General features: G+C 37.8%; 1 protein-coding gene across 1 annotated transcript in view; it reads right to left on the bottom strand.

Moving 5' to 3' along the window:
- Positions 1–7,882: 7,882 nt before the first annotated feature.
- FAM199X (family with sequence similarity 199, X-linked) overlaps positions 7,883–17,951 on the bottom strand; it is a 41,198-nt gene continuing 31,129 nt past the window's right edge. Inside the window, exons 5-6 of the mRNA XM_084870489.1 lie at positions 16,393–16,653; positions 7,883–14,740 (exon numbers count right to left, since the gene is read on the bottom strand). Coding sequence (XP_084726615.1) covers positions 14,570–14,740; positions 16,393–16,653 — 432 coding nt within the window. The 3' untranslated portion in view covers positions 7,883–14,569. The remainder of the gene's footprint in view (positions 14,741–16,392; positions 16,654–17,951) is intronic.

Consider the following 17,951-nt stretch of genomic DNA (forward strand, 5'->3'; position numbering starts at 1 on the left):
ATGATAAATGGGGTCTTTGTAATGGTATTAGATTTATTATCAAAAGATTGTGAACTAATATTATCGAAGCTGAAGTATTAACAGGATCCGCAGAAGGAGAGGTTGTTCTGATTCCAAGAATTGATTTGTTCCCATCCGACAATGGCCTTCCATTTAAATCAATTTGAAGACAGTTTCCCGTGATGCCAGCATTTGTGATGACTATTAATAAATCACAAGGAGAAACTATAGACAGAGTAGGAATACTCCTACCTGAACCCGTTTTCAGGCATGGTCAGTTATATGTTGCTTTCTCTTGAGTTCAAAGAGCATGTGATGGTAAACTTCATCACAAGGGAAATTAGTCAAGCACTCTGAAAGTGTTTACACTCTTAATGTGGTATACAGGGAGATATTAGAATAAGTTTAATCAATATATTAGTCATTGTATTTTATCAATGTTTTTATATCATGTTTTTTTGTTTTTATATTGTTTTTGTTTTTATATCATGACTTTGTTGTTATTGTTTATTTATTAATAAATTTATATATTATTTTCATATACATTTTATTAATTTTCTTTCATCTCTGACACTTCTATTATAAAGGGCAAATAGCAATCCTACCTAATAAAAGAGTAATATGCAAATTAAACATCACTCTGCTCCACAAGCCACACCCAGAAGCCATGCCCACCAGCCAATCAAAGTGAGTATGCAAATTAACCCCAACCAAGATGGCTGTGGCCACAGAGACCTTGGGTCTCTCTGGCAATGGGAGAAGCCAAGCTTTCCACCTGCCCTAACAGGCCTAAGCCTCCACTCTAGGCTACAAAATTTTAATTGTAGAAGGTAAATACAATATATCCCAGACACTAGGTCCTCCACTTGTGTCACCAGGGGGCATGGCCTTCTTACAAACCACCACAGACCCCTCGCCCATGCCATCCCACACCCCAAGGGAACCCCCACCCTGATCCAGGACACCCTTCAGGGCAAACCAGCTGGTCCCCACCTGTGCACCAGGCCTCTATCCTATCTAATAAAAGAGTAATATGCAGATTGACCATCACTCCAACACACAATAGCTGCCCTCATGCGGTCAAAGATGCCTGCCCCCATGTGGACACAAGATGGCCACCACAAGATGGCCTGCAAGGAGGGCAGTTGTGGGCAGTTACAATAGGAGGGACCAGGCCAGCAGGGGAGGGCAATTGGGGGAGACCAGGCCAGGAAGGGAGGGCAGTTGGGAGGGGACCCAGGCCTGCAGGGAAGGGCAGTTGGGGGGGACCTGGTCAGGCAAGGGAGAGCAGTTGAAGGTGATCAACCCCACAGGGGAGGGCAGTTAGGGGTGACCAGGCCTGCATGGGAGGGCAGTTAAGGGTGACCAAACCAGAAGAGGGGGAAGTTGGGGGCAAATGGGCTGGCAGGGGAGCAGTTAGACATCAATCAGGCTGGCATGGGAGTGGTTAGGGTGATCAGGCTGGCAGGCAGAAGAGGTTAGGGGCTATCAGGAAGGCAGGCAGGTGGGCGAGCATTTGGGAGCCAGTAGTCCTGGATTGTGAGAGGGATGACTGACTGCAGTCGGACATCCCTCGAGGAGTCCCAGATTGGAGAGGGTGTAGGCTGAGCTGAGTGACAACCCCCCCCACGGCCCCCATGCACAAATTTTGTGCACCAGGCCTCTAGTATTAAAATATTTCGTCTAATTTTCTTTCAATGTGCACAAATTTTGTGCACCAGGTCATTAGTAATGAATACTACTACTATGAACATCTATGTAAAAGATTTTGTATGGACATATGTTTAAGTCACTTGAGTGAAATTGCTGGGTCATATAGTAACTCACCATTTAACCATTTGAGTAACTGTGAAACTATTTTCTAAAGTGGATATATCATTTTACATTCCCATTAGCAGTGCACCATTTTTTCACATCTTCACCAACACTTTTTTATTATAACAATCCTAGTGTGTGTGAGCTAGTATCTCATTGTGTATTTGATTTGCATTTTCTTAATGAATAATACTGTTGATTAACTTTTTATGTCCTTATTGAGGATTTATATATCATCTTCATAGAAATGTTTATACAGATCTTTTGTCCACTTACCTCTTGTGCCTAGGCTATGGCCAGGAGAACAGCCTACCCTGGGTATCCAGTGCATCTTCATCCTGAGCCCCAGAATGAACATATCTGAAGCAGATCAGAACCAATCATCAGCTATGAGCCAACCCCCGTCAGACTCATAGCTTGAAGCATAGCTTCCCAATCCACCTTTCTAGATCAGACAACTCCTAATCTTTTTATATAAAAGTCAAGCCACCAGAATGACCAGAATGACTGGAACAACCAGAATGACTGGTTGCTGTGACATGCACTGCAGCCAGCCAATTGGCCTGATCAGGGGAGGGACCAGCTGGCCAACCTCCTGCAGCTCCTCCCACAATTTTAGAAAGAAATGTTTTATTTGTTTATCGTTTCTACTCAAATTTTAAGCTTCTTTATAATGTGAACTATCTGCTTAATCTGTGATTTAAGCAAAAGTTGTGATTTAGCATGCAGCCACTGGAATATATCTGTGCAGTGAAAATATTGTACAATGTAATCCACATATGTGATTTTTAAATTCTCTGGTAGTCATATTAAAAAGTAAAAAGATGCAGATAAAATAAATTGTAATCATATATTTTAAGTCATATCAAAACATTAACATTTCTACATGAATAATATAAAAATACTAGTGGCCTGGTGCATGAAATTCGTGCACGGGGATTGGGGATGGTCGCTCAGCTCAGCCTGCACCCTCTCCAATCTCAGACCCCTTGGGGGATGTCCAACTGCCATTTTAGGCCGCAGAGATCAGGCCTAAACCAGCAGTTAGACATCCCAGTTTTACAATCTGGGACTGCTGGCTCCTAACTGCTCGCCTGCTACCTGCCTGCCTGATAGCCCCTAACCACTTCTGCCTGCCAGCCTGATCACCCTCTAACTGCTCTGCTGCTGGCCTGATCATGCCCCAAACTTTTATTAGTATAGATATGACCCTTCACAGAAAATTTTACTAACCCTGCCTTACAATAAGAGCTTGACAATTGAATTATGGAGTCAGATACCAAGATTTCCTTTCTTTGAATAGTGGAGGGAATAATTATCTTGTCTTTAAGTTGCCTTGAACATCAAATGAGATAATGACTTGGAAAAGTATAAAAGCACCATATAAAGACAACTGTATTTTTCATGTACTGAAAAGACAATAAAGCGGTAAAATGAAAAACACTATTTTTATTCTCCCCTTCCTTCCTTTACAGTTTTAATTTAAACTTTGAAATTTATAAAATTTTCACTCCTATTTTCATTTCTTTATATTCAATTTTATTTTGTATTATTTTCAGGTTTTATATTAGTTACAGAATAGTGGTTAGACAATCATATACTTTACTAAGTCTTCCTCGATATTTCCAGTACCCACCTGTACCAACACTATTGACTACATTCCCTATTTAAGTGACGACGGGTTTACAGGTTCCTTCCAATCCTCCTTTTGTGTTGTTTTTCCTTCCTTTTCTTTCTCACTTCTTCCCTCATTTTCTTTACATATTATTTCAATCAACCCACAAAGTTCAGTGAAGACACTGGGACATGCTTAATCCATTTTACAGACCAGGAAACTGAGGCCAATTCCAGTTGGCTGTGGTACTTGACTCAGCACACAGGAAGCCCTCACAGCTGTGCTCTCCGCCCTTCCTAAGGGGCAGCCGTGGGGCAAACAGAACAAACCTCCCTGTCAGGCTTCCAAGTCTCATTCTCAAGCACTTCATCATGGACAATCTACATTATTTCCTCTTCCTAGCCTCCATTCTTTACTGACCCCACTTATGAGAAGCAGGAGGCACCGCCTCTCAAGTGTGCAGGCCACCAGGCCCCATTAGCGATGGGAGCTTCCCCGAACTGCCGCAGTGGGGTACCTGGCAGTGTGGCGCCCCTCCACTGAGGTGGCACCGCCCCTCAACCCCTGCCTCAGGGCTGCAGGTCCATGCTCCTCTGGCCGGGTGTCCTTCCATGCCAGCAGTCATCACCTCCTTCCTCTGCCAGACCGACCTGCGTCTTGGGGCCACTGCAGAAGCTTGCTCTCCGCTGGTGAGGCAGATCCCTGCCTGACGGCCTCCAGTCCCGGTCCCAGCACCCTCCAGTTCATCCCATCTAGGCACCGCTCTGCGCCTCTTGGGCCGCCGGCCTCCTGGCCAGCCACTTTGCCAAAGCTGCTGTGCTTGCCTGGGAGCCGCTCCTCAGGTAGGCCAAGAAGGACAAAGCCCAAAGGGAGTGAGTCTTGAACCCCCACATCTCATTCTCTGGATTTTCTCCCATACCTCCTGTTTCACGTCTTGAATGGGCACTGGGTTGGGCACCCTGCAGCCCAGCCACATGGCCTCCAGGCGGTCTGGTAGGCAGTCTCCGTGAACCTGTGGATCTGTGGTCTGAGGTCAGGCTTGGGTCTCAGCAACCCCATGCCTGCTGGAGAGGGCTGTTGGAGGACCAGAGCTCCCCAACTCCAGAGAAGGCGCCACAGGCTCATGTCCCCGGCTGCCACAGCCCACCCACCCAAGCCTGCTGCACACCACAGCCTGCTAAACTGGTTGTTAGGTTATGGAGTAACAGATAATTACCATATTCCTCTATTATTATATTATATAGAATTATTGAGATGTTTTTATTATTTCATGCTGTTTTTGAAACCAGGTGTTTTTAAATTTACAGAACATCTCAATTTGGACTAACTACATTTCAAGTGCTCAATAGGCCCATGTGGCTAGTGGCTACTACATTGTACATGGAAGTTCAAGAATCTTACTGCAGGGGCTCAAATCCCCATTCTGTGGATGTTAGTTATGTGTTCTGAACTAATTGCTTAACCTGCAAGCATCTGTAAAATGGTAAGAATATAGTACTTACCTCATAGGGTTGCAGTGAAAATAGATGAGAAAACATGAGTAATGAGCTTTACATGCAGCTTAACACATAAGAAAACGCCATTACTAGTGGCATCTTTGTAGTTACTGCAGGGTTCAGAGAGTATCCAGGGTTGCCAAATAATGCATGTTTATTGAATTGATCTAAATTCTGCTCAGAGTTCCTCAAATAGTGGAAGGATTCAAAGGTGTATTGCTTAGGAAAAATTGACATGAAAGTATAAAGTATATTAAAATGAAAAAATCACAATGAAATATATTTGTATTTTTAATGTATTTAGTTTTCAGCCTCTCAAATTCTTGCCATTTCTCCCTGGCCCTAAGAAAAGGACTTCCTGTTATTCAGATAACTGGCTCTCAACCCTGGCTGCATATTGGAATAATATGGGGAGTTTTAAACTCTGCTACCTCAATTCACTCCCCAACACTTCTGATTTTTTGGTCCTGGATGGGGCTTGTCCATTGTTAGTTTTAGAAGTGTCTAGATGACATGTAGCCAAGGTGATCCAGATCACCTTACTTTGAGCCATATTTCTGAGTGTTCTATAGACCACCTACATCAGAAATATTTGAGGCACTTGTTTAGAGGGCAGATTCCTAGACTCCACTGCAAGCGTCTGTCAATAATATCTGGAACTGTGAACCTCCAGCTTACCTTTATAACACATTTCTCAGATGACTTTGCCTTTCTGGCATTCTTGCCACTTTCTCTCTACACACTGATCCCCAGCCATTGCATCATGGAACACTTCCAACTGAACATGCTCAGTTAAGAGGGTGGCCTATTGTCCTCAGTTGTTGGATAGCAAAGACCCTTTTCCTATTCAGTGAGGTGTCCCCATGTACACCCAACCCCTTCCTCCCAAATGTGGTTTCTATGTGGTTAGAATTTGAATTCACTGCTCTGACCCCTCAGAAGCCTCAATCTTCCTTATCTCCAATCTCATAGCAACAGGAGGGCTGACATCTGTTAGACATGGAGAGCATGAAATTAGGGAATGTGTCACAAAGGAGGCTGCATTTGAAATGAGCTTCGAGAGAAAGGACAGGATTTCCTCAGGCAGAGATGGCAGAAAAAGGCAACAGTATGAGCAAAAATGTAACTTACTATGAGAGTTTCAAAGTGTGGGCTTGGAATGAGAGGGACATAGGTAGGTTTAGCTCCATCCATGACTCCACCCTTCTCACCCAGTACCCCTCTAGTCTTTTCTGCTGTATACTACTACTTTACTTTAACAGCTATACCTGCTCAGTCATATTTTAGTGCAAAAAAATTTTTTTAAAGCTATCAAGACTACATTATAAAATTTCCAAAAACCTCCTAATATTTAAATCAAAAAAGGGGGAATAGAATATCATTAAGGAAAAATATCCTATAAGTAAATTACATCTAGAAAATTTTTACTTTAGAAAATTAACTTCCATTTGTAATGCTAACAGCAAGACACCCATGTAAAACATACATGGTGTCAAAACAAGCCAGAGGAAAACCGTTTGGGCAAAAAAATGAAAAAGGATCGCAAGTTAAATTTATAGAAAAGATTCCTTTATTAACTTTTGGTCAAGAATATGTTTGTATATTTTCAGAAAACAACTGAGACCATGTGTATTCCTGCAACAGAGAGGAATTGACAGGGACTACTCCAGCCATGAAGACAGAAGAGAAACAGTCCGGAGATGGAAGACACTGAGGATGCCTTGCCATACTAGCAGTCAGCAGCTGTGCATCGCTGAAGGATGCCCAGGACCAAACCAGGGTCGGACCTGCATTACCTCCATTTGTCCATCATCCAGAACTGAAATATCATTGCTGACATGTACACATAAGGAACTGTTTGACATAGAAATTGGGACTCAAAAGAACTGCTGGCCCAGAAAAAAGCTCACTACAGACTGACTCATTTGCCTCTCAGCATAACCATTATTGCTTGTCTCATTTTCAGTTCTTATAAGTGAATTTCTAGTAGCACATGATCTCACTCATCTAGGGGAAATGATGAACAACATAGACTGATGAACAAGAATAGATCCAGAGACAAGGAAGCATAGATCAGACTGTCAGACCTCAGAGGGAAGGTATGGGAGGGTGGAAATAATGGGGAGAGATCAACCAAAGGACTTGGTGTGCATGCATATAAGCCTAACCAGTGGTCATGGACAACAGGAGGGTGGGGGCATGCGTGGGGAGGGGTTTGTGATGGGAATGAGGGGATAAGGACAATTATGTGATACCTTAATCAATAAAGAAATTTTTTTAAAAGTTATACCTGCTCAGGTAGGTGGAAAGGCTTTTCATATATTACTTTTTTCTTACTTTCTTGGCATTAAAAATAGCTCTCCTTTAATGAAACACATCTTGGTCCCCTCCTTTGTGAAACGCTGAAAACCAATGCCAAAGGATGTAAGCTGTGTGATGGCAGACTATGCCTGTTTATTTACTGTGTATCCCCTCGTACTTAACACAGTGTGCCTCGCATAAAGCAGGCATCCAGCAAATAATGTTGAATGAAGAAGCAGCATCTCAATTTTGTTTTGCTTGATGAGAATGATATAACAGAAAGTCATTTCATGGTATATTTTGTAAATAATGTATTACTTACCTGTTGCTGCATGACAATGTATGCCAAACTTCAGCAGTTTAAAACAATACACATTGATTATCTCAGTGTCTGTGGTTCAGGAATCTGTACATGATTTAGATGGGTGCTTGAGCTCAAGATCTCTCACCAGATTGCAGTCATCTACAAGCTCCCCTGTGAAGGATCCACTTTCTAGCTCACTTAGAATTAAAGGCAGGATTCAGTTCCTCATGGGCTATCATACCATGTCAGTTTCTTGCCAAGAGTTCCTCCACAGAGAATGTCACAGAATGGCAGTTTATTTTGTCAGAGTAACCGAGAAGACGAGAGTACAAGCAAGACAGCTGTCACAGTTTTTTGTAATTTAATGACAGAAGTGACATCCCATAACATTTGCTATATTCTAACAGAAGTAAATCACTAGGTCTAGCCTATGCCCAAAGGAAGAGGACTAAACAAAGGCTTGAATCACCATAATCCTTGAGGGTCACATCGAAGGTCAATACTATAAATATAGTATTGAGTTGGTTTGAGTGTGGGGGGAAAAAAAGAAATTCATAGAAGATGAAGGTGGGAAGTAGATGGGGGCCTATCAGAGCATCCAGGCTTTTGTGTTATAGAGTTTTCTGAACTTTGCTCTGACCCTCACTACTCAAAATGTTCATGGATCAGCAGCAGTCATAACACTTGAATAGCTGCTAAAATTACAGAATATTAGACTGTGACCCCTGACCTACTGAATCAAAATCTGCATTATAACATGGTCACTATATAAACCATCTTTGATGATGGAGGTATGATGATGTATCTCTATAGTGGTACCTCTTGCTATATGTGGTTATTTGGTACTTGAAGTGCTGTTAACGGGACCAAAAAACTAAATTTTAAATTTTAATTCGTTTAAATAGCCACATGTAGCTAGTAATTACCATAATGGAGAACAGGGCTCTAAAATACCTAATAAAACCCCCCAAAAAAACAACCAAAAACAAACACCCACACACATTTCAAGTAATATCTAACATTTATTAAACACTGAAGATTATGGAAAAGCATGAATAAGACTGGTTCTATTACACAAGCTTAATTAATTCACCTTGGACTAATAAATTAAAGAATTTAATATCACAGAAGGAGTTTTGAGACTGAGGTTGATTTCAACCTCTAAAATTAAAAACAAAAGAAAAGCAGCTAAGACATTTTCTGAAGGAGCAAGCAGCCAGATCTCCCTCTAGTGGCAAGAGAGAAAATTGCTGCTGAAAAGCCAAATTGCTTCTCTAACTATTATATATATAAAACTGCTCACAGCCATTTCTTTTATATAATTATAACTTTAAAAGATTCTAGATCAATATATAAGGAAAACAGACCTGATTTTTGTAAATAAAAGTTAGACCTAATTTTCAATTACCGTGAATGCTAATCTCTATAGAAATCTGATCTCTCCAGAAGAAAATAATTTGCCTGTGAAATTTGAGAAATTGAAGCTTTTACAAAACACAAGTTTATGAAGCCTTAACCAAACTGTGAGCAAAAAAAATTGAGAGCAATTCTTCTCTCTTGCTAAGTGTTCTGGGATGGAATATGACAAGGAGTGGATTCAGCAGCACTGGGATTTGTAAAAACTCATGGGACATTAAAAATGAACATATTACAAAAGTTCTTAATAACCCAAACAACTCTTTTCATTCTGATATTGTTTCAAAAGACAATTCTGTCACTTTGCCAGCTTTAATTACAACCATACATACTCATTTAGATTTAAATACTGAACTACTACTTTCAAGTACCAGAAAGAACTCAAAATTGAAATGACTTGTGTCACACCTATTGTTTTTCCCTCACAGCTTCAGGGAAAATTTTTATGTCCACTGTAGTAAGTACAGAATGTACAGAAGACAGTTATATACAAAAGTGCATGAATATAATAATAAATTTAGCAGAAACACAGGAAAAAAATCCTGGTTAACAATCTGATATATTACAGCATTTAGGACTACTTGAAGAGTCTCCAAACGAGTCAACTTCCTACTTGCTTTGGTTATGATATTGATGCTTTAGAACTAACCTTTGAAACCAAAAAAGGGGAAAATTTTAACTATCTGTGAAATGCTTTATATATACTTGTGTTTATCCTTAATAGCTTTTGACAACAGTCTTATTAAACTCCCAACACAAAGATTCAGAATGCATAAGACCTATATCTAAATTAGAGTACTTAAAAAGGAAATTAAATTGTCCACTACAGGAACAGACCTGGTCTGCTCTATTACCAAAAGCCTGAGCTAGATAACGTAATCCCAAAGTTTCAACTTAAATCCAACTGGTCAACTACCATTAAAGAGAAGCAGCTCCACAAAACAAGCCATGGTTTCAGGCCACTGTTCCTTAGAACAATTCAAAATATGTAAATATAAACTTGTCATTTACCGTATTTTCCAGCGTATAAGACGACACTGTGTAGTCAGAGAGGCGATCTATTAAAAAAAGAACTGGTGTTGCCTCGGAAGTGGGGGGTAGTCTTATACAGCGAATATAGGCCTAAACCTATGTTTTAACTGTAAAATTAGGGGTCGTCTTATACGCCGGAAAATACGGTATACAGATTAAGTCTACAACTACCTTTATATAGTCAAAATGCCTATGTATAATTAGAGAAATTCTCTTCTTTTCCACTCACATCCCTTACCACAAAAAAACACACACATATTTCCATTGATTTCATTGACAAAAGATGTAACATTGAAACTTGACAATAAAGAAAAAGTACTAAAAAGTACTAAAAAGTATTAAAATCTGAGACCAAACCAGTTTTTTCCGAGTTCAATATGAATGTCAATTAAAAATTAATTTACCATAATGTAAACTAGGTTAAAACAATAACCTTAATTTAAAATATAATTGTGAGGGGGGCTGAAAATAATTTTAATATTAGAAAAAATATGAAAATAAAATTTTAGTGAATCAACTCAGATCTTCAACTATACCATGCAACTTCCTTAATCTTAATACCCAGCTAATTAGAGGAATTTGAGTTCCTTCTATGCCTTTTGGAATAAGTAAATTATGCTCCAGATACTATGCTGACAGAGATGTCTACGTCTAAATACCTCTCAGATGCTTCTTACCCATTTAACATAATTTCATTATAAAGACAAAATTTATCTTCTTTGACAGACTTAAGTCCAAAATTACCACAGTCCATGTATATACAAATACTTATTTTCTAACTAATAGTCCTTTTAAGGATTAAATTTACCTCTAAGTTTAGACATGTTGAATATCAGTGTGCTTACTATTGATACTATTGTTTGAATGCAACTTAGAATTTTCCTAATAACCCTCTAAAACTATAAACTGACTTTAACTCCCAATTCCAAACAAAGATTTTTCTTAGAGACAGGAGTGCTAAAAGGTGATTTATTAAAGGGGAGAGGAATGTTACACAAATAAATGCAAAGAATCCCTAAAGTTAACAAAAGAATAAGCTTGCTATATAATCTCTGTTCTAGAAGTACTTTGAATTAAAATTTATCTTTCCAGATACTAAAGAATTATCTGGTTTTAAAAAGTATTCTGGCTTATGACATTCTTAAGGGGGTGGGATGGGGTGAATAAAAGAATATATTAAGCCATGCTTTAAATAACTTTCAATGTTCTTCAATGACCTAGATGGGCCAAAACAAAGTTAGGCAAATTAAATTTAAAATCTGAAGTTTTTTTAGACACTTTATTACCGATTGGTTCAATTTAATGGCTTTGCTTGCTGATATCCAACAGCATGGGTATTTTATAAAATTAATTACAACATTTAGATTATTTCTTAGTTTGGAAAAGCTTGATATTAATAAAAAAGTAGAGTTCACCTTTAAGGCACATGAGGCTATATAGAGTGAGCCACGAACAAAAATCTCTGCTAGAGAATCTGGAAACAAGACTTCCATATTTGTTAGTTACTAATAATTAACATTTTTAGCCTAAATATTAACACATTTGATAAATTTCAAAAATTTTAAAGCTCATCAGAATCTGAATACCTTTATACTTTAGGTTCTCTGAATTTTTCCTTTATGAGGGGATTTAGCACTTTTAACAATTATAAAATGAGATATCCACCAAATCCATAAATGATAAGTCAGTTTCTGTGATTAATTCATCAGCAATATTAACTTAATAACAAGGACTGAGGAAATGGACAAAACCACCACAGCCTAACAAAAATTGAGACAAGTCTTATGAAAGCAAAAACGTATTATTTTAATCTAAGTTCTTGTTGGGACAGAATGAACTAGCCCTTTACACTCTACTATGTCTTAAACTATACCACCTTACTTTAATTCCGCTGAAAAACTGTAGAAAATAACATGACATTTAGTTTAACTCAAGAATCACATTTTAAAAAGCTGTGGTAGGAACTGACAGACTTCTATGATAACTCTTTTTTTTCTGATTTATTGAAATATAATTGACATACATAAAAGATCTCTAATAAAATGTTTCTGGGAAATCTGAGGGGACTTTATCATGTTCTCCATTAACAAGGCTTAGTTAGGGCTTATAAGAAAAAAGAAAACAAAGAGTTGGGTTTCTTTTGAGTTGAACTCAAGAGATATACCAGACTGAATAAATGGTTACTTATTCCAAGAAATAAGTAATTCAAACTTATCTACATAAGGCATTAATACAGAACAAGAATATAGCATGTTAACAAAGACTTTTTGTCTTATTCTCCTGGGTTTTTTTGAAGGGAGATGGAGAACACTGTAATCTCCCTCTTTAATCATAAGCAAACCCAAGTTGTACTTTTTTCCTTTACTCAGAGGAAGTATTTCAATCTCCTCCAAACCAACTTTATGAGTTATCTTTAATTTATAGTACCACACAGAGAGTTCATCTAGATTTACACAAAATTTCATGGCACACTTTACCATAAACTCTCAAGCCTTTATATACTTTTAAAATTGGCTTTGTGGTGCTTTGGTAAACTTGTTTAATAGTGACCTACATTAAATCTGAGGTAATAAGACAATGTGATTGTTGGGAGAGTAGAGGAATTAGTCTTATTACATCACAACCCTATTTAGGATTTTCTTTTACTGGTCAAGTAAACTGTTTCGAAGTATTTAACAGATAAATTCTGCTCTGTGGTCTCCAAAAAGGGCCTGTTTTCCTTGAAGAGTAGATAAAGAGAACAATCATTCTCTGGAATTTGCTTTTGCTAAGAGCAAATGGAGAATTCAGCTGTGTTTATTCTTCTCTCCATTTACTCTCCCTATACTTGGAAAGGAAAACACAAGGAGGTTGACCCTTCCACCTTCCTCAGAGTATTCTTTGGGTCTATCCCCAAACTCTCATTGGGCCCTCTAATCTGGTTAGAAGCACCAAAGAGGAGGTAAGAGGAAAGTCAGAAAGACTATTCCAACTGATAAAAAATATATACATATACACTTTTTAAATTTTAGTAACATTTTAACGTATGAATTTAATGGTCTTCAAAAAATTACAGGGTTCAGCAAAGCTGCAATATATCAATTTTTACCCTCAGTTTCAATTCTTTAACCTTCAAGGAACCAAAATGAAATCAAATTTTCAAAGCACATGACTATAAGCAAAGGTTATGCCTTTATATTTAGATTAAGAATTTTAAATTAAGAATTTAAGTCATTAATCTTTATCTTAACAAGTTACTTGGTATAATTAATAAGTTTAAAAAAAGTAGAAATTCCCATCAACCTCTGACTCTAGTTTTACAGATATTGACTGCAACTCCTATAGTATCACAATTACCTTTCAAAAGTTATCTACAATAAAATAAAAATTATGAAGGTCAGAAAGCAGCTTGATTGTCAGTAGTATCAGTTTCCAACTTCTTTAATCCATATGAATGATTAAAGATGTGCGGTAGAAGAAAAGGAGTCACACTACTGCAAATGTTCATAACAAACTCTCCATAAAAGCATTAAAGAAACTCTATGATTTCATATCTAAAATTAGTTCTATTTTAACCGCCAATAAGCTAAGGGTTTTTTTTTTTTCTATTATCTCACTTCTCTGTGCATTTTAAAGATTTATAGGGAAGGTTAGCAGAACTGTAAGGGTTTCCTTTAGTTACTTTTGAACATTAACCTGTTCACATGCCAGAAGCTGTTGTACCAAATATTTAAATATTAGAGCTGTGCTGGAAAAAAAAAATGACCCACAAAAAGATATTAAGAGATATTTTCTGCCTTTAAGACAGTTTCACAGTCTAAAACTTTAGAAAGCAGTAAAAGAGTAGAATGGGTTATTTTGTTCAACTGCTTTCTCATTTGAATATTAATGAACACAGCATCAAGTCTAAAATTCAGATGTTAGTAACACTATTTCCTCAGTAGTCATCACTTACAAAAAGAATTCTAAATGTACATATAGTGAAAAGAAAAAACAAACTTAACAGGAAACATAGTAGGGCCTGGTCTTACACTTTTGGGTTAATAATGAAGTAAACCTAATGAAGGCACTATTGTATATAGCAATCCACACTACATCCCCAAAACCTCAAAAAAAGACTTCCACAAGAAATTGAGAATTATGCTAGGGCCCTTTAGAAAAAGTTTAAGGAAACTGAATTATGATCTCTACACATATACATATATGGACATAATAAACTACTTGTCAGCAGTACCTTGAAATCTTCTAACCTTTAAAATTACTAATATTTGCACAAGCCTACTTAACCATCCTAAAGTTTAAATAGTCAAAACATTTACTAAATCAGTGGTTCTTAAAACTAGCATGCAGGATAGAATAACCTGGTGCCTGTTACAATACAATGTTGGACCTCTCCCCCAGGATTTCTGATTTGCTAGGTCTGGGATGGGGCCCCATAGTATGCATTTCTAACGTCTCAAGTGATGCTGAAGACCATAATCCAGGGACCACCTGCTGAGAACCACTGGCCTAAATTATTAATGGTACATCACCACAGCCCTAACCAAAAGCTTGGTCAAGATGCATGTAAACAAATATTGCTTGGAAAGAATGCTGATAACTTCACCCTTATTACATCAAAACATCTACATCTGCTTCGTGGTCTTCCTCAGTCACTTTCAAGGACAGCACTTCTTCGTTAAGAAAGAGCCCACTGAGCCGCTCCTTCCGAGCCTGCCTCTGCTCTTTCAGCTGCCTCTTGCGTAAGGCCTTCTGCTGCAACTTCCGCTGCTTGGATCGCTTCTGTCAAAATAAAATTTTCTAAATCAGTAAAATTTAGTTCTGGCATATCCACTTCAAAGTATTTTATGGATCAAATTCTTTATTCTCAGAATTTCTATGTTCAATTTCTATCTTCAGATGTTCAAATTCCTCTGAAGTATGATCCTGGTTCCAGTAAGTGAGCCACTGGCTTAAACTTGAAAATGCTTCTTCAAGAGTCTATTTTTATGTATTTGACCAGTGAACCTTCTGATAAGGAGGGGATGAAACTTGATCATTTTAACCAGTTATGGATAACCAATCATTTCAAAGATTTAGAAATCAAATTAAGGTACATTGGTGTCAGTGCAGAGTGAACACATAGTGAATACTACTGAACACATGTAGAGATGTAGAGAACATCTCTAATGCTTATGCTGTTATGGTATCTTTCATCCAAAAGCACTAGCAATTTTACAGTGACTGGAACAGAATCATGTATTTTCCACATTAGGCAAATACCATCTTAAAAGTCCATTAGAAACCCATTGGATACTCTATTCCTTATCACTGGAGAACTAATGCTAAAAAGGAATGACCACATATCCAGAGGAATCCCTTGGCAACCAACAAATCTGGCTGTTTCTATTACTTCATAAAAGTCAGAGAAGGAATAACTGTGTATCTTCTAGTCACCACTGGGTTCCCAAAGAGTTATAAAGATTCCCTTATTATCTTTAAGGTGGCTCCAGACTATCACCACTATAAGAGCTGAACTCCCCTAAGCATCACAGAATCACACATATACTTATATCTCCTACTTTGTATATGCCCAATAATATTACACAGATTTTTTTCAACTGTGAAAACAGTAGAAAGAAATTAGAGGAAAGCATTATTACATTTTAATAAAAGGGCTAAGATAAAACATTTAGCAGAATATTCTTGGGAGCTAATATAATAGATAAGTAACAACAGTGATAGAGGGAGACCCACTCAGTATAGAGTTATAGTCAATATTGCAATCCTGAGGTTCACTCCTTGTTTCCATCAATTTATCTTACTTAAAAGAGACATAAAAATCAGCCGAAACCGGTTTGGCTCAATGGATAGAGCATCGGCTTGGGGACTGAAGGGACCCGGGTTCGATTCCGGTCAAGGGCATGTACCTTGGTTGTGGGCATATCCCCAGTAGGGGGTGTGCAAGAGGCAGCTGTGCGATGACTCTCTCTCATCGATGTTTCTAGCTCTCTATCTCTCTCCCTTCCTCTCTGTACAAAATCAATAAAATATATTTTTTTTAAAAAGAGACATAAAAATCAGATAAATTTGAGTGTTAATGGCTGTGCATCACAACAGTATTTCAAAGGACTCAACCTAGAGGGCTTTGTTCAATTGAACCATCTGTTTGCCAACCCCACCTCCTCATGCAATCACTCTAGATTTGGGGGAAAATACAAATAGAAAGCTTTGGTATGATTCTTTGATAGAACCAGATATGTACAAAAAACAGATCTGCATATGTATAAATAAAAGAATGTAAGACAAAAACAAACAAACAAAAAAAAAAAAACACAACTCTACAACCCCCAGGCATCTAGATAGCAGGATACTATTAACTCTTCAAGAAATTTACATGAGGAAGTACTAATGTTACTATTGAAAGAAAGTTTTATATTGATTAGATGTTTTACTTTTGAATCTCGAATCCGCTCTGCTGCACTTGCAGACAAGTTGCTGTCACTGTGTGCTCGACTCATATTGGCACTGGAGTTTGAAGCAGAGTTTCCAACACTGGACCCGCTGCTGCTTGCAGAACTGACCATGCTGGCACTGCTGCTGCTGGCACTGGCACCGCTCACTCCGCTGGTGCTTGCACAACTAAAGTTGCTTCTCTTCCAGGCCTCTCTTCCAGGTCGTTGGCGAGGGCTATGTTCCTTGATATAGTTTCTGACCTTGGAACACACAGATAAAAACTAGTTAGTGTAATTACTTGACGTTCTACCCTCAAAACACTCAGAAAAGTATGGTGTACTTAAGTTAAAAGACTGTCAAAAGTATTACAGATATACATAGGTGTAATATAAGGACAAAAAGAAACCTCTTGACAATGTTCAAAATTCTAGAATACATATTATGGAATGAGATTTTCAAAGCACATAAAATAAAGGGTGTCCCAAAAAATGCATACACACTTTGAATGATTATAAAGTCCGTGTTTATTAACATAAGTTAATTTTCTTTTTATTTTATTTTATTATTTTTTAATATATTTTATTGATTTTTTTTGCCCCCCTCCCTCCCTCCCATACATACCCTCCCTCCCCAGAGTTTTGTGTCCATTGGTTGTACTTATATGCATGTATACAAGTCCTTCAGTTGATCTATTATCTCCCCCAAATCTCCCTCCCCTCCCCGCTGGAATTTGACAGTCTATTTGTTGCTTTACTGTCTCTATATCTATCTTTTGGTTCATCAGTTTATAATGTCCTTTATTATCCATAAATGAGTGAGGTCATGTGGTGTTTCTCTTTCATTGATTGGCTTATTTCACTCAGCATGATAACATAAGTTAATTTTCAAAATTTAAAAGAATCAACAGAATAATCTGTATACAATTTTGGGACACCCTATATATGTAATCAATAAATGGAAGGCTACTGGCATCCAGAATTTAGGATCATAACATTCAAGAGACAGAAACTAACAGTAAAATAAAATAGACGACATTTTTTAAATGTTATTATTGATGTGTGTTTTCTTAGAGAGGGAGGAAGGGATAGGGATCGAGAAATGGAAACACTGATGAGATAACATCATTGATAGGCTGCTCCTGCATGCCCCCTACTGAGGATAAAGCCTATAACCCAGGCATGTGGTCTGACTTGGAATCTGCCTGGTGACTTCTTGGTTCCTGGGTCAACACTCAACCACTGAGCAACAGCAGCAGAGCAGATGGGATTTTTTTAAAAAAGATTTGCACTAAAGATGATTTAAGTAAATTGCTAAGTATATATAATATTAGGTTGTTTCATAAATCTTAGCTAGGGGCACACAGTAGGTACCTTCAAATGCAAGGCATCAATTTACCATACTAATGAAAAATTATAATGTTTGTTGAAATACTGAAATGACAGAAATGTTTCATAAATAATGATAAATGTGAAAAAAAAGTAGAACATAAGTAGTATTCATTTAGCTATGTGCCAGCGAAAAAGAGCAGTAAAGACTGTATTTGGAGATACCAGAAATG

This window comes from Pipistrellus hanaki (assembly GCF_964339955.1).
Source record: "Pipistrellus hanaki genome assembly, chromosome: X".
Classification (NCBI taxonomy): Eukaryota; Metazoa; Chordata; class Mammalia; order Chiroptera; family Vespertilionidae; genus Pipistrellus; species Pipistrellus hanaki.